The sequence below is a fragment of the Genypterus blacodes genome, unplaced genomic scaffold (assembly GCF_046128005.1).
Source record: "Genypterus blacodes isolate CSIRO-AG114 ecotype Tasmania unplaced genomic scaffold, CSIRO-AGI_Gbla_v1 ptg000032l_1, whole genome shotgun sequence".
Taxonomy (NCBI): domain Eukaryota; kingdom Metazoa; phylum Chordata; class Actinopteri; order Ophidiiformes; family Ophidiidae; genus Genypterus; species Genypterus blacodes.
This window is the reverse complement of record NW_027466845.1, coordinates 5,051,792-5,075,127: the sequence shown is the minus strand read 5'-3', so window position 1 is coordinate 5,075,127 and position 23,336 is coordinate 5,051,792. Positions and strand designations below refer to the sequence as shown.

The 23,336-nt window shown below is 47.4% G+C and overlaps 1 protein-coding gene across 3 annotated transcripts; it reads left to right on the top strand.

Moving 5' to 3' along the window:
* Window positions 1-1,158: 1,158 nt before the first annotated feature.
* On the top strand, window positions 1,159-21,698 carry zbtb16b (zinc finger and BTB domain containing 16b). 3 transcript variants are annotated; one of them, XM_076146113.1, is made up of 7 exons: window positions 1,159-1,282; window positions 2,473-3,764; window positions 6,366-6,463; window positions 9,033-9,119; window positions 16,288-16,458; window positions 17,556-17,723; window positions 18,471-21,698. In XM_076146113.1, exons 2-7 carry the CDS (start codon window positions 2,587-2,589, stop codon window positions 18,698-18,700), a joined length of 1,932 nt encoding a protein of 643 aa, XP_076002228.1. In that variant the 5' UTR covers window positions 1,159-1,282; window positions 2,473-2,586; the 3' UTR covers window positions 18,701-21,698. The 3 variants fall into 3 exon arrangements, with proteins under 3 accessions (XP_076002228.1, XP_076002229.1, XP_076002227.1); XM_076146112.1 differs by lacking the exon at window positions 1,159-1,282 and adding an exon at window positions 1,585-1,762; XM_076146114.1 differs by lacking the exons at window positions 1,159-1,282; window positions 18,471-21,698 and adding an exon at window positions 1,576-1,762 and having other exon boundaries at window positions 16,326-16,458; window positions 17,556-17,672.
* Window positions 21,699-23,336: the final 1,638 nt, after the last annotated feature.

Here is a 23,336-nt window from a genome sequence, read left to right as displayed (position 1 = left end):
CTCAAGGAAAAGATAGGAGTTGGTTTGATACGGATCATCACAACATTTACATCTATGTAAGAATGCTTGATTTGTCACTCTTTCCAGTATATTTATTATAATTATCATAAGTGAATAACTAACTAATGAATAATCAGCAATTGGCCCCACACCAAACAGAATTACAACGTTCCCCAGTGGCACAATGGAGAGGAAGAACATAGAGCCCTCTGACTGATGCTGTAATCCAGATCAAAAGTGCAGCAGCATCCAGTGTGATCAAACCTGAGCAGCACTTAGGCGGCCTGAAGTGGCCCAAATCAGATTTGCTCTTAGATCAGATTTGGACCTCTTGCACATGTGGGTCCCCAGATCTGACCTGTATCTGATTTGTGGCCGTGTGGCTGGCGAGTCTCGTGTCTCTGCCTTGGCATGCGGGGTCGAAGGGGAGATTAGGAGATTGTACTTTTGTCCGATACAGTGCAGTCGTCCAAGAAAACGCACTAAAATGTCTGAGCAAGGGGGGCGGGGGGGGTTCCATTGTCATTAGGTGACTGTTTGGGTGAGGTTTTATTCGTTCTCCAATTTGTCTTGCCAACCCTCCGGTAACATTCTCCCCCCGATATTTCTTCCCCTTCACCCCCAGCCGCACATGAAGTATCGGACTGGGGCTTTTTTCCCCTTTAGAGACATTCTCCAACATGTTCACAGAAGTGTTTGTTACAACTACGTCATCATGAATGATGTCGTTAACAGATATGACATGATCGGGTTTGGTAATGCAAAATCAAACATCGACTAAAAAGGACTTGACAACCTGGAACAATGTTTCTGTCATGTTTGGAAGCAACTGGAGGAACGGAGCTCTTTGAATTGATGTACACACACACACACACTCTCTCTCTCTCTCTCTCCAATTATAGTAGCGTAAGTACAGGATTGTTCTTCCTCTCTGGGCTTCTGTGACCCAAATCTGATCTGAAAAATCATATTTGGTTTCAGATCTGTGTCACGAAGAAAAAACATTCAGATTCAGGCCACTTCATCCTGTCACGTGTGCGCGGGTCCACCTCACGACCATTTTCTCTCGGTCTGATCGCAACACGTGGTTATACCCTCCTGACGCGTTTTATTTTGAAGTTTCAGCCCGGACGCTTGGCAATAGCGGCGCCGCCTTGACCGTCGCGCCTCGGCGATGCTTCGCTTACCCAGAGCAGGAGTGAGTTGGAGCGGGTACTGTGAAATGTCTAACCATGGTGCCGCCTGGATGAGCACCCGAGGACGTTAGCAGCAGCAGCAGAAGGTAAGTAGACGTGACGCGCCGGTTACTCGCTTTATATCAAACAGGTGCTACACATCCGGCGAACTATTTCACAGACTATTTGATGATAATCGCATGTTCAGAATAAACCGATTTTGAACCGGTTATCAATATTTACGATTGACCGATTAAACCGAAATCGAGGCAAGTTTATAATCAACCACGGCTTGAATTAGCTTTATTTCGATTTTTATTTTTTCAATTTTTTCCCCAACAAACTTGGGCTCAGATTGATCCGTCGTTGTGTCACAGCCGGCTATTTTGGAGAGATTCCAATATCGGACAGGTCCCCCCCCCTCTCGCCCTGCCCCCCTCCCTCTATCTCACTGAGCGGGGACTTGTCGCGATGCGTTCGCTTGAACAGAACGTGGATTTGCGCGCCTGCACCTGATGCGCTCTGATGTTGCGGGCAGTTCGGGACGGAGACCGCAGCAGCCCGACAGCATCACCCGAGGAGCCGTGGTGAGTGGCGGTCATCGGGTTATTATAGACGATCACGCAACGACGCGTATCGATTAGTCAGTTAGTTGGTGAATGGATCGGGTTGTTGTTTTTTTTTATTCCGAGGGGTGTTAAGATCGCGGGCGCGTGAGGGGGGCGCGTGACGTTTTGACGCTTTTATCGTTTTCATAGTTAAGTAACTTATTCAGGCTGCAGAGTCGCGCGATTAAATGACCTTTAACGGAACTCGTCAACCATAAGGGTCGGTTGTTCATAGCAGATCTACCTGTTGAGGGCATCGACTGTGTGTGCGTGAGAGACAGACAGAGTGAGTGAGAGAGAAAGAGAGAGAGAGTGAGAGTGTGTCCGTGTGTGTGTGTCGGCTGCTTGATAAATTGGAGCGTCACCTCTCAGTATGCAGACGTTATTACAGCGACGTGACCGCGCGAAACTAGACCTCCAACTAATCACCTGCAATGGAAAACTGTTGCACTGCGCCTATCGACCTGTTGTCCGCATATGTGGAGATTAATTAAAATAAATAAACAAATAAATGCGAGAGGGCTGTAATTAAAACGGTAGCACCTGGATTACAGCATTAAAAACGTAATTTTATACAAAAAATTTAAAGAAAAAAATGATTCATATTCCTTTAGAATCCTTCACTATAGTGCTGCTTTACTCCACATTGTATTGAGACACTAACGTGCACCCCCCCTTTCCCTCCCCAGCCCCCACCCACCCACATCACAGACCCTCCTGCCAACACAAGACCAGTGAAGAAGTTCAGCCACACCTCATGCTTGGGCTCTACGAAGGTCCGAGGGGATACAGGTCTGACAAACATGGGTGTGCTCCAGCTCCACAACCCCACTCACCCTGGCACCCTCCTGCAGCGGGCCAATCAGATGCGTCTGTCCGGCACGCTGTGTGACGTCATCATCACGGTGGACGGTCAGGAGTTCCCGGCGCACCGTACCGTCCTGGCCTGCACCAGCAAAATGTTCGAGATCTTGTTCCACCGCAGCAGCCTGCGCTACGCTCTGGACTTCCTGTCGCCCAAGACCTTCCAGCAGATCCTGGAGTACGCCTACACCGCCTCTCTGCAGGCCACGGCGGAGGACCTGGACGATCTGCTCTACGCTGCCGAGATCCTGGAGATCGAATACCTGGAGGAGCAGTGCCTGAAGGTGCTGGAGACGATCCAGGCGGAGGAGAGCGAGCAGGTGCCTGTGAGGAACAACAGCTCCGGAGACCACAGTGACCACAGCCGGGCCCGGCACTGGAGGCACATGTTGATGTCTAAGAAGCATTCCAGCATACAGGATAGACCCAAATGCACCACTCCCACTGCCCTGCACAGCCTCGCTCTGTACCACATGGCCGAGAGGAGTTCTCCCGATCCTGATGGGGCCCCGGCATCCAGCCCCAAACTGGAGAGAGAGATGGACATGGAGAGTCTTGGCGCTCTGCAGCCCCAGCACTGCAGCCCAGGGGCAGAATTATCTCTAGGCTCCCTGGATCCTGGGAGAAGTGTCAAGTCGGAGAGCATGCAGGTGGACGACGACAATGGCTACGAGGGGAGGTCTTCCAGTGCAGGTGAGGGTAGCATGTCGGACTTGCCCCGAGACGAGGGGCCCGGAACGCCCCTCAGAGGCAGCGTGATCACCAGCGCCCGGGAGCTGCACTCGGGCCAGGAAGATGGCGGGCAAGCGGGGAACTCTCCCGACTCTTTCCCCGCAATTTCCGACAAACATCTGGCCTCCCTTTACTCCATGCCCTCCAACCACTCGAGGGATGGGTTGATGCCGGTGTCCGTCTCTCTGGCCCCGTCCCTGGGCGTGCCACTGGACCCCAGGGCCTACGGCGGCCTGCTACACCAGGGCCTCCTCCACCGAGAGCTCCTGAGCAGATTGGGCCAGTTTGCTGCAGGAATGAGGCAGGAGGGCCAGCCGCAGGGCCAGCAGTGCTGCGGCGAGTGTGGGCTCCAGTTGCACAACAGGCAGGCCATGGAGCAGCACAGGTAAGAGGGCACCAAACCTACATCACACTACACAAGCTACAAGTGTGTCGGCATCTTAATCAAAGACCCGCAGATATAATACGACAGATACGGGTTTGAGTCTGAGAATTTACGGTTTCTGTCATTATTTAGGCAAATCTATTAATTGATGATAACAATCTTATGGAAAACAACAACTGCTTCACCTCAGAGTAATGATAAGAGGTTGTGCGGGAGGTGCAGGTGTGTGTGATGAATGTTGGTCGTTCATGACGCTTTGAGACACACACACACACACACACACACACACACACACACGTCTCCTGAATGAAACGGGTCGGGCCGCTCGCCCTTTAACGTTTCTTTTCCCCTGCGACGCGTTAAACGACTTGAGTTACGCGCTGTGGAGGAGCAAACAGTCCAATATGTTAATGTGTTCCTCACAGACACCTGCACTCACGTCCCAACAGCCAGACGTCTTGGGGGGGGGAGTTTTGAATTAGGTCTTTGTTAGGGTGGGTTTTGATGTAAAGAGGCTTTCTTTGTCGCATAATGCTGTTCTTCGTCTTAAATTGGGTTTGATTATATGTGCAGACGCTTCCTCCGACTGTGTGTGATTTGCATTCCTGTGCGTCTGTAGAATAAGAGGCTGTCAGCAGACACCAGGCTGGACGCCTCACGCCTGTTGATGGATCACTTCTGCCGCTCGCTGTGGGTTTTTTTTTTTATTTCGCTTTTATTTATGATCCCGTCAGTTTGCCGTTGGTCTGGAGGCTCGGCGACGACTCTTATACCTCTAACGGCCTCTGATGGTTATAGATCGACCCCCCCACCCTTGATTAGTATCACAGCACCTTTCCCTCCCTGACATTTGACAGTTTACAGCAGCCCCCAACATCCGGTGGCGTGCGTGGGTGAGTCGGTCAGTTGTGGATGCTGGTAGACGGCGGCGGCGTGAGCGAGCCCGACCGGCGGTGCTGCTGGAGGACGTGATGAAGTCTCTGCAGATGTGCAACCAGGTCACTGAGCAAATCACCTGGTCTGCAGATTTGACATTTGGTGGTGTTGTTGGTCGGCTGAAACACTGCTGAGATGAAATGTCTTATTTCAGTGGCGAAGCATCGTAGAGGCTGAATGTCAGAATATAGAACAGGAAGTTAATAAATACTGTCGCAAGAGAGGGTGAATTGACATCACCAGTTTTAGTTAAGCTACTTTCAAGCTACAAGCTACTCGTGATGGAACTACTTTCTCTTAACAGTTGATTTTCTGGTAAATAGCTATTTTATAGCTTTGTGGCTTTGTAGCTTTTGCCAAGTGGCTTTGTAGCTTTTGTCAAGCTACAAAGCTACAGTCACCTTACTTGGCCTTATGGGAAATATGCAGATTTATTTCACATTTTTCTGGTGTCCTTGCCCCTTGAATCAGCTTCAATGTAGTTAGCTACCTTTTCTCTATAGCATGTAGTGTAGTGAACTACTTTATTAACAGAGTAGCTCACCTGTAGCTCAACTCCTGAGCAGTTCAGCTACTTTGAAAGCCAGCTAATGGATGTGATTGATTGAAACTTGAGATAATATAAATATGAATTATTCCCAAACAGATATTTAAGGTTATTTGTCTACAGATTATTTTTTAATGAGTGTTTTAATCTGTGATTTAATTTAATATGAGCAAGGGAAGATGAGTTTTAAATGTGCAGAGGAATCATTCGTGCAACAAGTCAGTCACAGCTTTAAATAAAATAAGGTTCTAACAAGACTCAGATTAATGCCAAAGAAAAATATTAACAATTTATATCTGACAGAAACTCTTAAGGTTTCAGGCAAATCTTCAAAATCCCAAAATATAAATCAGGACTGTGACTCTGAACTGTGTGTGTGTGCCGAGGAGTTGTGTGTGTTTTTCTCCCTCTTCTTCAAGCTTAATGCGATGCTGCTGCTCGCTGATTTGACGTTGACTAAATTACATCTCTGGACGTGCGTTTGGGCCACAGAGTGTGTTTAGCTGTGGATCCCTTTCAGGTCATTTGTTGTGTTCTGTTGGTGGGGTGATGTGAGGATAACCCTGCAGATGCCTCACACGCTGGGCTGTGTGTGTGTGTGTGTCTATGGTATGATATGATATGATGTGTTCTACTGCCGGCAGAGCTTCAGCAAATTGTCTTCTCTCCATTTCATAGCCATTATAGGGGAAGCGTGTGCGGGTGTATGTTAGCGTGCGCATGTTTATGCATGCGTGTGTGTGTGCGCCCCAGTGTCTTGCTGTGCTGGCGGGTGGAGGCACGTGTATGTCTGCACTCTGAAATTAGCCAGATCTCCTATTGTCTGTGTTCTCTTAGCATTCATGCGTTGTGATTCACAACTCTGAGGGCCTCTTACACTAATGATGTCGCATTCAGACAGGAATTCTTCTCCGGAGTGAAAATGCGCTGCTCTCTCTCTCTCTCTCTCTCTCTCTCTCTCTCTCTCTCTCTCTCTCTCTCTGGGTTCAGTGAGGACCTTACAGGAAATACTTTCATTATCGCCAGTTGCGTTGTCGTCGTCTCTTTGCCGCTGCCGCTTCTCTTTTTTTTCCCCCCTTTCTTTCACCACGGTAACGTCGGCTGTTATCTTTCCACAGGAGGCTCCATAACGAGGAGAAGGGTCACGGCTGCGAGTACTGTGGCAAACACTTCCAGGACAGCATGCGACTGAGGATGCACATGCTGTCTCACACAGGTACTTAATAACTCTCTGACGCTCTCAGCGCTCAGTAAAAGCCATTCAGCGGTTATGAAGCCCCTTGACAGTGCGGCCTTTCACATGCACCTGTTCATACTATAACCCCCTCCTCCCCTTTCCTCACACACACACACACACAGACACACACAGACACACACAGACACATACAGACACATACAGACACACACAGACCATTTAGTGCTGCTCCGAATACCAGCATCATGGTTTCTTTGCCCTCTCTCTTTCTTTCTCTCTCTCTCCCTCCATCCTTCTCTCCCCCTCTCCCTCTCTCTCCCTTCCTCTCTCTCCCTCTCTCCCTTTCTCCCCCCTCTCCCTCCCTCTCTCTCCCTCTCTCCCTCTCTCTTCTGTGCGTGTGTGTTTGCTTTTTTTTTGTTTTTTTCGGAGATTCTGGCCGCTCGCCAGCTCTGCCCCTTCTGACTGATGACATCATCAGCTGCCGGCAGGCCTGGGTGTTCTGCCAGTGTTCCGAAGCGTGTGTGATGGCTCGCTCGCAGATGTGTGTCCAGGAACACACTGTACCCAAATGCAGACTTAATCAGACCTGACTGCTCTCCCAGCTACTTTATCCAAAATAGAGGAGGAAGAGGAGGGAGGGAGGGGGGAAGGGGGGGGGGAGGGGCAGGGGAGGTTTGATCGGGCACTAAAAATGAAACTCAAACGACGGGGGAGACGCCTGGGTTTGTTTCATGTGTGTGTGGAGACGAGCAGAGGTCCCTGTCTGTCTGGCGACAGACGAGACGAGACGATCGTCCTCTTCCAAACTGTGCTTATGAGAGGACGTTTACCTGAGCCGTCCTCTCCGCTCGGCGTAACCCTAAACACACATGTTGTCTTGTGTTACTCGAGCTTTGATTCTCGATTCTCCTGCCGATGAAATCTAACAGCTGCCGCCTCATTTCAATTCTTGCATAGGTTCTCCCGCATCCCGATGTGTCAACCCGTAATAGTACCAAAAAAAAAAGAAAGATGTAGATCTCATTTCTTTGTCACTGTGTGTTTCAGTATAGCAGCCTTAGATCCCGCCGGTTGCTAAGGAGCGAGTGCTCCACCGCTCTAATGGGCTGATTTGGTATTCAGCTCGATGCTGGCTCTTATTTTGGTATGCCAGACAAAGTGTTTTGATGGAGGACGATTGCAGCCGCGTCTGGAGACAGTTTGATGGTTTATGGATGAGAGCACACTCCGTGCCTTTGACTGCACAAGACAATGCACTATGTTCTTTCCCTCTCTTATCGCACAATCTCACACAGCACAACACACCGCGCTGGACAGCGTCACACAACATCAGGATCTGCACTGTTGCTACCATACATACGATTACTCTCACCCAAGTGTTGTTTTTGTGTGTGTGTGTGTGTGTGTGTGTGCTCGTGTGTGTGTGCTCGTGCTCTCCCTGTAACAAAACACACCAATCAAAAACAGCTGCGGAAAATGTTGTTTTTAGAAAAGAACAGAATGAGGCTTTTTTTTTCTTCTTCTTCTTGTTTTGTTATTTGTGTGCTGCTCTGGGAACGGTGGCGCAGTGTTAGTGTGAGTGTGTGTGTGTGTGTGTGTGTGTGTGTGTGTGTGTGTGTGTGTGTGTGTGTGTGTGTGTGTGTGTGTGTGTGTGTGTGTGCGCGCGCGCGCGCGCGTGTGTGTGTGTAGTGTGTGTGTGTGTGTGTGTGTGTGTGTGTGTGCATGTAGAGGTATCGTAAGAGTTGAAAGAGGACCACATTTGGGCTGCAGCGCTCCCAGTTCCCAAAGCTTGTGGGTGTTTTAATGAGTCATTTTAACTTCATTTAAAGCCAGCTGAGCAGAAAATAGATCACTGAATGAGCCCTGGGCCAGTATGGATCTGCAACCGATTTACATCTCTGCCAGAGCCGCCAACCCACATCCAAACAGCTGTGCATGCATGCGCGCGTGTGTGTGTGTGTGAGAGAGAAAGAGAAAGCATGCGCGTGGGTGCAGGCGCGCATGCATATCCGCCCCTGCGTCTGTGTCTGTCTGCAGGTGTGAGGTGAGTGCAGATGAAGGCCGGCCGACAGTCTCGTCCCTCCTCTCGTCCCTGGCGGCGTCGCGGTCGCCGGGGGGCAGACGGGGGTCATTGTAAAAGGTGAAGGCGGTGGCGGCGGAGGTAGTTTGGGGATTCGGGGTGTTGACTCTGAAGTGCTTTCCTGATAAAGGGATGTGCCGCAGGCGGGAAGCGTCTGCTGTAGAGAGAACACCCAGTCCGTCTGTGGCCTCTCAGGCAGACAGTCTGCTGGCTGATAACAGGGCACAGTAAATAAAACTCTTCAGCTCTGCTCCTCTTTGCTCCCTGTCTGCTGCTTTTGTTTGTCCTCCCTGTGTGTGTGTGCGCGTGTGTGTGTGTGTTCTTTCCCCCCTCGATTGTGCTTTTCCGTCGTGTTAACACCTGAGAATCTCAAGCTCGCGACTTATGAGATATATTCTTTTGTTTTTTTAAAGCAATAAGAATAAATGAGTCATGCTGTTAAAGTGCAAGTGTGTTTATGTTTCTGCTTGTTTTTGATATCAAAGATAAATTCTTCGTTTTCATCTACAGCTCCTGCCGAGGCTTTGGTGTGTGATCAGTGTGGAGCGACGTTCTCCTCGGAGGACGCTCTGGAGGCGCACAGGCAGACTCACACAGGTACACAGACACTCGCACGTGCACACACACACACACACACACACACACACACACACACACACTCAGGCCGGACGCTTGTGAGCGTGTGGCGTAAGCCGTGAGTAGGAATGCGGCGCTGGTGTGTGTGAGTTTGCCCGTCTTGCTGGCTGGGTTAAACTGTTCCTGTCATGATGCTCCATAATTTATCACAGTGGAGGTGGGACGTCCTCTCACATGTCGCCCACTAATATCACCTGGCACCCACTGTGGTTCCTTGCAACAAGCGCTACAGTCCCTCACCTGCTGCCTGAGGAGGAATTATTTACCTTACACACACACGCACACACGCACACACACTCGTCGCCTCCACCAACACCTTTTGTTTTGCATTAATCTCACCTTTCCTTACACGCCGGAGCGTTTGGCACAGACACACTTGGCACAGCGATGAATCGGAATGTTTTTCTTGAAAGTCGTGGCGTCCCCGGATGTGATTCCCCCTGAAGGAGCGTCTGTGAATCTACAGGGACGACCTCACGTCTTTATGAATAATGTTAGTATGATTATGAGTGTTATTGCAGTAATGTTGTCGTAGTGCAATTTTACTATAAAGCAACAGGCAGGTAAATTGTTGCTAATGACTTGTTGCCAGGCTGTGAATGTGCATGTTGTCTGTATTAATAACTGACAGGTCTTATATCGGCTCAGCTGTCAGTTGACGGGCAGACTAGGCCGACGCTCTGGTCACTTGTTGCTGGGCGTGATTATGACATTTCTGGACTCTTTCCATCAAACCTCTCTGAAAAGACCCATAATTAATAAACAGGCTCAGAATTTTTCAAGCAACCACCTGACGCTCACTCTGCTCTCCCTGCAACCTCCTACCATCTGTCAGAATGTTTTTTTTCTTCTAGGTTTCTTCTGTAACATCTGGAGAGGAACTACAAATGAAATTTTAAATTTGGCACATTGATATTTTTAACATTAACATTCTATAAAATAAAATAATAAAATAGGACAAACAAAATTAAATGATAGAAGACAAAATTAAATTTAATAAGACAAAATACATTTAAAAAAAAAAGATCCGATAAAAAGAAACTAGACAAAATAAAAATCTAAAAAGATAAAATTAAATAAAAAATTCAATGCAATAAGACGAAAAGAAAAGACCAAATGAAATAAGATCAAATTAATGAAATGGAAATGTTCGAGATCATTTAACTCCAAATCCCTTGTGCACATTTCCCATTGCAGGCTCTCTGTTGGTGTATTGAAGAGGAAACCTGCTCTGTTATTGTTGATATTTAAAGCATTATAGCTCTTTTTATTAAACAACGTCATCCGTCACCTCGTCGCTGCTTCACGCTGCAGCCTTTAATAACCATCGTGTGACTGAGACCTCCTCAGCTGTGAAAGAAATCTGTATTGTTGTCAGCTGAACATATGCCTGCCAGTGTCTGAATCCACACCTTTTCCGCCACTGTCAGAGAAAGGTGATAACCCTCTCAGGAGCACTGGCATGTAACTGTAACTCCAGGTGGCACACACAGCATGAATAGTTGATGCACGTGGACATGGAGGGGTGTTAACGATGCCCAGAAGTTTCTACCCTCATCTCCCCTTAAGTTGTAAACATCCCGAGCTCGGTTTCAGGCTTGGCTCTGAATCCAGCTCAGGGTACAGGAGGGCATTACTGTCTCATTTTGTCATGATCCCAGCCTGGTCTACTGTGACGCATGAACCCTTTTTCACTGACGCTCATTGTGTCAGGCCTCAAAGCCGTTCCATTAAAATGGAGACGCGGCTTCCCTTTTGTGGCTCACGCCGCAGAAACAGACGCAACACAAACCTCCAACCCCACGCAAAAGATTGAAGTTGCTAAACATTCTGCTTCTTTACTTTCACTGACGTGCTCGGGGTCGCCGCTTGCTTCAGGCGCTGGCAGTCGGCTTTGTTTTGCCATGTGGCATAACCGGCGAGCCAAATGAGCTTCCTCTTTAGCAGATTAACGCTTTTCAGATAACAGCAGCTGCAGCGGTCGGTGTCCACCTCCTCTGGAGAGATAATAATACGACTTTTGGGAGACCTTCTGGCAAAGGAGGCTGCTGCCGCGGTGGCTGGTTTACAGTGAAAGTCTCTTTTCAAAATACCTCACCGATAGGTCAGAGGTGAACGGCCGTGGGTTGCTTAAGTTTGGGATCAAAGAGGAGGAAGGGGGAAGGGGCGAAGGGGGATGGGGGGGGTTAGGACTGTGGGAAGAGAAGGGACGGGGGTGGGGGTATGTGAGGACTTCCTGAGGGCAAGAGGATCACTGCTGGTATGGGATGCCAGGACTCGGAGGAAAACAACATCATGTGCTGCTGTTTACTCCTCGCCGCAGCCCTGTCACAGTCTCCTCTGACCTACTTGTCAGTGCCCAAAATAAAAGAATGGCTCCGTCTCCAAATTCCTCTCGCAACAAAAGCGTTTGTCTCCTCCGCAGCGAGTCAGTCACTGCGAGTGTCCGGAGCGCCGTCTCAGCTCAGAGGGTTTGGACAGCTCAGGGCCGCGCCGCACACGCTGGGCTGTTAGATATATATGTTTGAAAAATGGCCGTTTTGCCAGCTTGTTTGCAGTGGCGCCTTTGTTCCGCCGCTCTGTTTCCACACATTACAGGCTGCTTCATCAAGTGAATAACATTAGCTCCTGCCTGAGCGCTAATTAAGCAGCTCTGTAGTCCATTCACATACAGCATAGGCTCCATAACACTGCCTCTCCTAATGCAGACCTTTTAGCCGGCTTAATTATGTGTCTGTCATCACGCTGCGCCCTGCTGTTCATACCCAGTTGTAATTCACAGGAGCTTTACGCCGATTCGAGCCGCGCGCTGCCGTTCTGTCCATTGTGCCGCGAGTCTTTATTTGCTCTGACAGTCATGATACACGCTGTCCTGCCATGGCCTTTTATCATTCTAAAGCAAAGCACAGTAAACAGAGGAAAACAGGGTAAACAGTCTCCGAATCATAGGGAACAGTGCGTGACCTCAATGAACCGCTCCATGGAATGGTGGTTAAACACGAGCAACGTATCTCTTGTTGCATTAATTATTGAGTCGGTTGTTCCTCACTCGGGTAGATTAGCAGTCTGCTGACGAACGCCCGGGGTTGTTTAAGGTGCTGTAGTGTGTGCGTGTGCATGTATGTGTGTGTGTGTGTGCGTGTGTATGTTGTACCTGCGAGCATGCCCTGTCATATCTGCCGCTGTCCGTCTGCGCGGTCGACACGAACGCACTACAGTAGCAAGCAGTCAGCCGGGGTCATGTGAGGGCTCCGGCTCATAATGTAGGCTGTGTGTGTGTGTGTGTGTGTGTGTGTGTGTGTGTGTGTGAGTGTGTGTGTGTTCAGCCGGGTGATATCAGTGAGCTGGCAGACAGTCGGGACAGAGAATACGCTGAACTGCCTCAGGACAGAGTTTGTAATGCTGTGGGTCACACATGTGATACAGGACATTTTGTAATGTTTCTCCAGCGTCTGAGCCCTTTAGATCACTTTAACTCATCTGGATCTAATGATACAAACTAGAGCTGCACCCTCTCTAACAGCACCAGTGACATGTTTGAAATGATTTGCTTGTTTTGGTGTTTAGTTTGCATGTAAAGAGGCAGAATCTGAAACTTTATGCTGCCAATATTTGCCTGTACTGCAATTAAGTAGGAATATGTGATTTAGCTGCACAGAATGAATATAAGTCTAGGATTAACTTCACCTATAACGTTTAAATGTAAGTCATTGGCAGTAGTTGCATAATCTAGGTCGGCTACTTAGAAATACTCTGAAAAAAATCCATTTACTGCCTCAATCTGAGTATAATTACAGGTTTCACGTACACATTAAAGTGCTGACCGACGCTAAACTCCAGCACACGGGGAATTTCTACAGATTCTTCATCGTCATTGAACACAATCTCTTGTTCAATTTGCGGTGGGTTTACTCCCAGATTCTCAGGGTGGGAAAACTTTTGTTTGCCCTTTGAAAAGAAACAGGCTGCGCTTATTTGTGAATGAAGGGATTAGCTCGAACACTTCACCCCAACAAGGACCATGATCCTATCTGGTTGCCTAGACACATGGTTTTGTTTCTCAGGCAGCGTGAGAGCCTGGCCCGCTCCCACCTCGGCTCTGAGGCTGAATGAGGTGGCAGATGTATGAAGGCAGGGAGCGCAGATTCGTGCAAACGGCTCCACAAACGCAGGAACAGACCGGTATTAAGGACGCCATGGCGGTTTGATAGTGTAGACGCGCGTGTTTCTGTGTTATATTGGGAGAATTCTTCGAGTGTAAATGATTGTTCCCACTGGAAAGTCTTAAAGTTTTTCCCCCCATGGAACACAATACTCCCTGGACTCTGCACACCCTTTGAGGAATACCATTGATTACATGGTATTTAAACCATTGAGGGCCAAGGGTCAGGGGGTCATCCTGTGCCTTAAAAGACCAAATCCCAGGCCCATTGTCCGGTTAAGGGTGAGAAAGCAGGGGGCAAAGACAGCCAACTTTAGGGCTTTACTCTCTCACAGAAGCTCTGCCGCTCTTATTCTAACCAAAGCCGACTGGAAAAACAGCACAACTCTTCTTTGTTTGAAAAGTTAACGGGAGCGTCGGCGCGCAGATGAGCCCCCGACAAAACGCCGTCACAAACGCAAGCATGCATGCAAGCAAAAAGTTTTGTTTACACTTCGGGATATTGTTTGTTATTTTTATTTTCGGCGTCGGCTGGCTGGCGCAGAATAAACGGCTCGGCGTGTCAGCGTGTGTCAACCTGAGATCAAGAGTGACGGCGCCTGTGACAGAATAGTTGTCATATCCCTTTATTCAAGTTTGTGCTATCGACGCTGACAGTGGGATCAGGAGGTGTCAGAGAGTGTTTGCGAGCGTGTCAGGGCGCAGAAAACGTTTGAAACACGACGACGGCGGCGAGGCTCTGTTTGGCGTTTGGCTGCATTTATCGGCTGCAGACGGGAAAGGGCGAGCAAGCACTGCAACCGTACGAAACGCACATTTACAATTTATAACGTCTAATAAGAGAAGTGTGGAGAGACGATTATTAAAATAGCTTTGAAGTATCTACAAGCCGGGCTAATGTGTTATTCAGTGGCCTCTGCTTTGCTCTGCCTGCAGCTAAGTAACCTGGACACTTTAGTACAGAAACCACTCCCCCTGCTGGCTGCAGCAAACACTGCAGCCAGGGGAGAGAATGGTTTAACAAAGAGCATCAAGGCTCTGTAGCACACAGGTTGTATTTTATGCATCTTTGAATGTCTTTAGCCATTTTTTGATAGCTCATAATCCGCCACGGCAGAAAGAGAATCAGCATTAGCTATGTATGACTCAGACGGAGAGCAAAGCTGGTTAGACGGTGAAAGGATTTCCTGTACGGTCAGCGGATAAGGGGGAGTGGGGAGGTGCAGAGGCGTTGAGAATGGAGGGTCTTTTGTCCTCTACTAAAATATTGTGATCCGTGGGTGAGAAAGGGTCCTGGTCATTAGGCGACGGCATAAAGGCGGATTGTAGGAGTTGCATGAGGAGCCTATGACTAATGGGCTTGGTCAATGAGGGCCTGAACCTCATTGTGCGTCCTTTGTGCAAACGTCCACAGGCTAAAGCCTCTGAACAGGTGCAGTTCATTCCGCTGGATCGCCTCCCTGCAGGATTGTTAAGACAGGGGAATGTCTTTCATCCTGTCCTCCCCCGTTAATGATTACAGCTCATCAGTCGCGTCCGCGCTGGTTCGGACAAATTTTCCGAATATTTTCCCCCTCTGCCACCAAAAAAAACACCCACACAGGGAAAGCGGCAGGATTTAGAGAAAAGCAGATGGACACAAAGGGACGGCCGTGTCAAATTGTCCCCACAAGCCTTCAAACGGCATCTTGCTTTGTTGGAGCCCATTATTCACAGAATCAGAAAACAATACACGCAAATGTTTCTGATTTATCCCTGAAAACGTGAATTAGCTTGATTTGTTGTTTTCTCTTTGCTTTGAACAGTCTTGTCTGTTAACTTGATTGAACCTAAAGCGAGTGTCTGACATTCTTCCCTCTTAGTATGAGTGTGCTGTATCCCTTTCCCTGCGTTAATTCCAATTTAATTGCCAGTTGCCTCAAGGCACTTCAATAACAGTAACAAATGATTTGATTTAGTGGACCTCATCAGACTGCATTTTAAATGCGACACAGCAACCCTACTTGAATTCCAATGAAGTGCTGGCACAGCCCTCTGTTTACTAATGATCCTCCGCTGGAGATGTCTGATTGAATCTGAGTCAGGAGCAATGGGACCTGCTAGCATTGTAAATGATCTGCAACCTGAGCAGACAGAGAAATAAGGAGCTCATAATCTCACATTAAAGCTTCGCTCTCCACGACACGCACATTATTTTCAATGCGGCTGATTAACCGCTCTGCCCGTCTTTACCATACATACCAATTTGCATCGGCGTGAATAAAGAGCTGCAGATGGGTGTTAAGTGCTGGTGTACAGAGCCTGTAGATCAAGTGTTTGACGATATGACAGCCTATGGATCTTCTCCTCATAGCCGCTGTGACTTAAACTACCCTGCCTGCCTGCGACGGCCCATCTGTATTCCTCCCCACACTCGGTGCAACAGGAAAGCAGCCCCAAAGAGATGCCAGGTCACACACAGGATTAAACTGGATTGTGTTTTTCCTGCAGTCCTGCCTTTAATGGCTTGATATCACTACTTAACATTCTGCACGGAGCGCATAGTGTAGGCATCATTTAGGGTGGAGCTACTATCAGCCGCTCTTTGAGCACAGAGACAGAGGACTTCACAGGCTGGAGCTGACTCCTGATGGGGAACGGAGAGAATAATTACACATCTAACACACCAGGAAGAAGCCATTGATTGTGTGATTGGCATGCTGTGTGTCGTGTTGGAAATTCTTAAAGAAAACAACGACTTTCATGGTTTTAAAATAGAACGTATAAAGACTCACAGCTGAAAGTGCCTGTGGGCTTTTACGGGAGTCGGTTTAGGTGGAGGCGCTCGGGTCTTTGAAAGAAGCTTTTTCCCTCTGAGGACTCGCGCAAAGTTGAAGTGACCCAGTTTCCCCCCCCCTTCACTCACGGCCCCCGTGTCTGTGTATGATACTGAAATAACTGTGCGTCTGTGTCTTGTACGTTCTCCAGGGACTGACATGGCGGTGTTCTGTCTGCTGTGTGCAAAGCGCTTTCAGACCCAGAAGGCCCTGCAGCAGCACATGGAGGTCCATGCCGGCATGCACAGCTACATCTGCAGCCACTGCGAGCGCCCCTTCCCCAGCCACACCACGCTCAAAAGACACTTGCGCTCCCACACGGGTAAGAGACGGATCACGCTCGTCAACATCATCATCACCATCGCCATCATCATCGCCATCAGCGTCGGTGTTATCTGTTGTAACAGCGCCATCATAAATCAATATATCGAGAAAAGGAGACACACGAGGCCACGTTTATCTTCCTATGTGATTAATTCCCCTTAAGTTATCGGCTTTTGAGGTGATTTGCATGCATCCTCTTCCTCCGCTCCTCTTCCCCCTCTGTTAAGATGACTCACCTCACAGATGACAGCACTGTAGCGTTACGGCCAGTGCATATTTTAAGCAATTTCATCCTGTTTATATTTTGGGTTCTTCGGCAGCCTTTGGGCTTTTGCAATTCACGGCTGTCACTTCTCGTGTGGTTCACCCGAAATGATAGAGGAAACCCAAATAAATATTGAAGCAAAGGCAAATGGAAATGACTCGTCTGCGTGTTCTACTGAGGGCGAGTCTCGGTGCCGCGGGAGACGCGGAGATATTTACTGAAAAGATGTCCCCCTTTCTTCCTTTACCTTAAATAACACTCCCAGCTGTCAGGGCGGCTTGATGTCTAGACAGGAGAAATACATAATTGATGTGAAGAGACAGAAGTGAAGGGAGTTTTGGCCGCGGCGGCGTGTCTTGTTTGTGTGCCGTTCGACTTGCAAGTAACATTTTGTAAATGTCATCGGCTCCACAGTGGGGTGGGGGATCGGGAGCCTCGGCCTGTAATGAGGAGAGCAATGTATCCTCCGACTTGGCTGTTGCTGTGGACACTGAGATAATGAGGCACATAGGTCATAGGAGATGAGTCAAACCCTCAGCCGAGGAGAGAAATAGATTAACTACAGTATAGAGAGCGGAGCGGCACGCGGCCTTTATTAGCTATTAGCAGACAGCCCAGAGCGCCGGCGCCATGTCGTAACATTAGCAACGTCTGGACGCACATTATAGCCCCGCGTGACGAGCGAGAACAGAGAGCGCCCTGTTTGACCTGCGCACAGGCCGAAACGTGTCACACACACGCCACAAAGACGAGCTCGCCCCTCCGGTCATGCTAATCATGGCCGCTGTTGTTGTTGTTTTTTGTTGTTGTGACGGCGGGCGTGTTTGCAGGCGACCACCCGTTCGAGTGTGAGTTCTGCGGGAGCTGCTTCAGAGACGACGGCACGCTGAGGGGCCACAAGCGCATCCACACGGGGGAGAAGCCGTACGAGTGCAACGGCTGCGGGAAGAGGTTCAGCCTCAAGCACCAGCTGGAGACGCACTACCGCGTACACACAGGTCAGAGGTCACAGGCTGGGGGGTGGGGGGCGGTCTGAGGTTTAACAGTATAACATCACATACATGCATTGTTGCATTCAAACATTTTCACTGCACAGGAGGAGCAGGTACGATGCTTTATGATGTTGTTAATAAATAAATGAACAGTGATCATTAAATTTACCAAATTATATTTCAGTTTCGATTACGAATAAAGCTCAGACACACAAATGCAATCAATCATACAAAACAAAATTAAATATTAAAATATAAATATGGAATAAAACATATAAATAGGCCAGGAGCTCTGATTGGCTGCTGGTCACTGACCAATCAGGGCTCCAGCTGAGGGCCGGTCCTCTGTTGATTATAAATATTTGCTCAATTAATTTGACAAATTTTTAACCAATGACTTTTTAAAGACTCCAGGAAATTTACCCATTAAATATATCATTATTTCATGTAAAAGGTTATTAAACAAACAGTTAATCATTAAACTAACCAAACTGAACTTAATTACAAGTGGACATTTTCCTGAGGGTTACTTGACACCTCACTGTGGTCAGACACAAACCTTGCGTTTCGTATTTGCAGCGGATGACGCCGACTGACCAATTGATATCGGACTAAACACATACACACACACACAGACAGACACCCACACACACCAACAGGTACAGTGGACCTGTCCCAAGGTGATTCCAGTTTCACCTGCCAGGTCTGTGGTCCGGGTGTACAAGGTTAATGCTGTGTCGTTGAATTTTTCAGGTGAGAAGCCATTTGAGTGTAAGCTGTGTCACCAGCGCTCCAGAGACTACTCGGCCATGATCAAGCACCTGCGCACGCACAACGGAGCGTCTCCCTACCAGTGCACCATATGCCAGGACTTCTGCCCCAGCCTGGCCGCCATGCAGAAGCACATGAAGGGCCACAAACCGGAGGATGTGCCGCCCGACTGGAGGATAGAAAAGACTTACCTGTACGTCTGTTACGTCTAAGCAGGACTTGGACCCAGTCAAACACACACACACACACACACACACACACACACACACATACACATACACGCACGCGCGCGATGATGACGAATGCACCTGAATGCACAACAAGCACATGATCGATGTCGGGTGTTGACGTGGTAAACAAGTTCAAATTTGGTTGAAGACAGGGGCTATTCCTCCTCCAGCTTCTAGGTTATAAGAAACCTTTCAGTGTGTGTGTGTGTGTGTGCACGCGTGTGTGATTTGGGGAGGTTGAGACACATGCAAGCATAAATGCAAATGTGTGAAAATGAAGATGCAGACATATACACACTTAGATTCTCTCTTTCTCCCTGTCTGTCCTGTCCTGTCCGTCTGTCTCGCTGTCTGTCTCTCTGTCTCTCAGTATGTTTACATGCACATTAAACCTTTTTGATTCTAATCTAATTAAAGCAGCAGTTGGTAACACCGATAATGAAGGCGCCCCCGTGTGGTGACTGTTGATATAATTAAGGCGCTGAGGTTTTTCCCTTAATCCGATCTCAGCAACAGGGGGCGCCAGATAGACCTGATGTGTTTCAAAGAGCGCACACTTTATGGATTCAGGATTTCCGCAAATTCAATAAAAAAAACAAAACAGTATTTTAAAGTTACCAACTGCAGTTTTTAGGCGATCGTTTTTATTTTCAAATTCACGTCAATGCCACGTTTGGATCAAAAGCGGTCGTAGCTGTGGTGGATGTGACTTAATTTACTCACACTCAGGATCCCGTCGACTAAATGGAACCTGAGCTAGTTTCTCGCACTTTTTTCTCGTATGATGGTTCAAGCAGCAGTAACGTTTTTCCCAAATGCTATATATTCCAACAGTAGGAGGCGCTGCAGAGTTTACTCCTGAGTTTATTCCTGATTCCTGTGAGGATGTGATGAGGATTTCCGCAAATTGTAGAGAAAAAAGTAACATTTGTCAGAACAAAATGAAAACAATCTAATTAATTTTGTCCACACACACACACACACACACACACACACACACACACACACACACACACACACACACACACGTCTCACTTGCAATACAGCACAGACACAATTTGGAGGCACACACACACACACAGACACTCAGTTTTGATAATTGCATCTCTGTTGAATGCGCCGTGGCTCAATCTTAAATGCCACCGTGTTGCTGCCGCTGCTGACGTGTTTGTGTGCGTGTGCCTGCGTTTGTGTGTGTGTGTGTGTGTGTTTGTGTGTGCGTGCGTGTGTGCGTGTGTGCGCGTGTGAGTGTTTGAGTGTGTGGCATCAGCTTTGCGACTGACTGATAAATCATCCTCTCTGATTGTGCGGTAGACGTTGAAAATAATTCCACACGGGCTTGACTGGATGAACTTTTGGATATTTTCCTCCCCTGATTTCCTGTGACTCAGTTTTGCGCCGTCGGGTTTATTTTGGAGTCGTTTGTTTCATCTGCATGTTTTACTTGAATGGCTGCCACGTTTTGACCTCATGAGCTTGATTTCTTTAATTGCCTTGTCTCTCTCTTGCAGTGGGTGTTTTTGTTTTGAGGTAGTTGGCTCACAATTTGCATTTCCCTCGAAATGTAATAGGGTTTTTGCTATTTATATGTTGTTTTGTTACCAAATACGTGCTGATTCTCCTCACCCAGCCTCCGTGTCTCGGGCTGATTCTAGTAGAGCGAGCTCTACCTCCACACTTTCCACGTTTCCTTTAAAACCTACTGCAAAATATCATTGTTTCTTCAGCAGGCGGTTTCATTTCCTAACAAGATGGACTTAATTTAAATGGTTAAAACTGTAAAAAAACAAAACAACAAAAAATCAACAAAACAGAGAGCCTCCCTCCGATGAGGCTTTTATGTGTAGTTTTTTTTATCATTAACTATATATAGATGTCTTATAAATCACAGAATCGGAATTTTCTAGGGAGAAAAGCTGAAGAAAACGTGAAAACATGTCGACGTTTTTTACAAAACAAGAGAAGAAAATTCTGACATTGAATCACTTTGAGCAGGTTATTGTCAGTTGTAGTGTAGCTGTAACGTACAAGCTGTCCTGGTATGTTATTCCCTTTATGTGAGCCTAACACGGGCCTTATAGAGTTAAACATGTTGTATTTTTGTATTACGGTAATTTGCTATATGTTTACATTTGGTATGATTTGAGAAACATCTTAAATGTGTGTGTTTTATAAGTCTCCGATTCGATGAAGATCCCTCCCTCGTGCCTCTTTTATAAGTAGAGCATTGATGTGCTTGAGTACATGGGTTTGTGCTATTGGTAGCTGTTCCTGGGTGTTTGTTTAATGTTCCCTAATTAAAGATAGACTGCCATGTAGTTCCACTCGTCTGAACATCGCAACTGGAAGCAACATACTGTGATCGTGACTGATACTCTGATGCAAGTTCCGAGCAATTTTGATGTAAAAGTACATGTTTGTCTAAAAAAAAGAAGAAAAAAAAAAAGGAATCGTTCCCCCTCAAAGCGACGACGGACTGAGATCTCTGGGTGGAAACGGTGTGTAAAAGCAAATCTTGGCATCTGCGGTATCGCCGACGCCTCCCTCAGCCGCCAACGACACTCAGTGCCATGAACACACACACACATTCACTGTACCTGTTTTCAATGAACATGCACTATAAATGGATTTCCTCGGTGGACCAAAAGAAATAGAGCACTTTTGTTTGAAAAGGGTTTTTTCTTTGATCTTTCTATGTTGTAATAATGCAGATGTCCTTTTATTTGATGTGTCCTAGAAGGATGTGATTAGCATTGTTTAGATTATGTCAATGTCTGTCTACCTCAGGGCCAGATCAAAGCTCGACCTGGTGTCCAATCAGGGTTGTTCTTCTTGCCATGTGTGCAGTAAAAATCCCTCTTCATTACAGCTTTGTAACACAGTGTGTGAAAGTGTTTTCTCAGTGTGGATTCAGGCACAACTCTATGCGTCAGTGTTCGGTGGCATGGTTAAAAAAAGAATAAAACGATTTACTATTTTATGCAGTTTTCCTCATTCTGGTGTCCCTGGTTCCTCACCTCTGAGCTCCTAAATCAGGTTTTTTATAGCGCCATCATCTGGACGGGGATGGTGCCGCCGCTGAGCCCACTTTAGGTTTTATTGGCTGGAGCCGCAGAACCCTCAGCGTCTCCAGCTGTTTGCAGGCTTTATGTGTCATATGGGCAACTAGCAAACAGCTGGAGTCATTCCAGGCACTCTGGTGACCCCTGATGGCAAATGCCCAGAGCCGCAGCTGGGCTCCTTCAGTCCAGATGTGGACTGGAGGCACCAATCACATGGATCTGCCAGTCCACCACTGGCAGATCCATGGGGAAAAAAAGAAGAAGAAAAGGATTTTGGAATTTAGTGGAATTTTCAAGGATCATAGAGAAAATATCTGCCAAATGCAAAGAGGAAGTAGGGTTTCTTCAAACGAGCATCAAATTAAAGTTAATAACACACAATCAGACCTTAGAGAATTCTAGTTAAGCCTTTTTTAGCTTCGTGTAAGTAATAAAGTTAAATATGTTTGAAAATCTCATCATTTCTGGCAAAAAAATTACTTGTTTGTTTGCATGACGGATGTGAAGAATCAATCTCTATTAATCCCGTATCAATGGATCAAATCCAATCCTAACCCTAAAGTGAAAGCATCATTATTATACACTAAACTAAATCAAGTTTAGTTTCTGGGTTAGAGGAATCAAAACCAGATCGAATGATTTATTAAGATTGTTCTGATTCTCTCTCAGATACGTAATTGCTGTAAATTACAAAGAATAACGTAATTGTGTGTGCGTGTGTTTGAGTGTGTATGTGTGTGTGTGTGTTTGTGCGTGTGCGTGAGTGCATGCGTGTGTTTTATAGTGCAAGCTGGCAGTGTAAGTGGCAAACGGTGTAAACATGACGGAGCTCCTCTGGCACTGCTCGATGTTTTCATGCTCACCAAACGTCTGTGGAGGTTTAACAGCTTATCGTGCCAGTGGAAAATGTTCCCTGGTTTTCTTTCCTTTTCTTTTCCCCCCATAAACTATCCTGCGATGGTTTGTTTATTGTGTCATCTATTTTCCACTTTTATGACTTCGGCCCCATCAGCTAAATTCCAGCCTTGTGCTGTTTACAGTCCGGCCTTGTTTTCTTTCCTCTCTGATTTCAGCTAAATAGGATGAATGTGATCGTTTGTTGATGTTCAGTGTGAGATTGAGTGAATAATGTTGTTGTGGTGACACAGGAGGAGGAGACCCCCACCTGCTGAAGGTCACACACACACTCGTACATGTTGATGTTTATGGACACTCTCAGTTTCAGAGGTTATTGGCTCTCTAGTGGCATTAATCCACCCAGACTGAGCTTGTGGTTTAGTCCCTTGTCCTTCTGCTGTAGTCAGTTGAGTTTGGAGCTTTTTCACAGTTGTGGAGTCCCTAATGTGAAGGCAATGTGCTGTATGCTGGTGTACACACACACACACACACACACACACACACACACACAGTCGAACCAAGATGGCCACCTGAGCACCTGAGTCCATCAAGTCCATTTTTAGTCCAGTTAACATGCAGGTCATTCCAGCACAACTGTTCGATTCGACACACTCAGACCCAGAATGCTCGCAGCCCCCAAGCTCCATTTGCACTTTGAA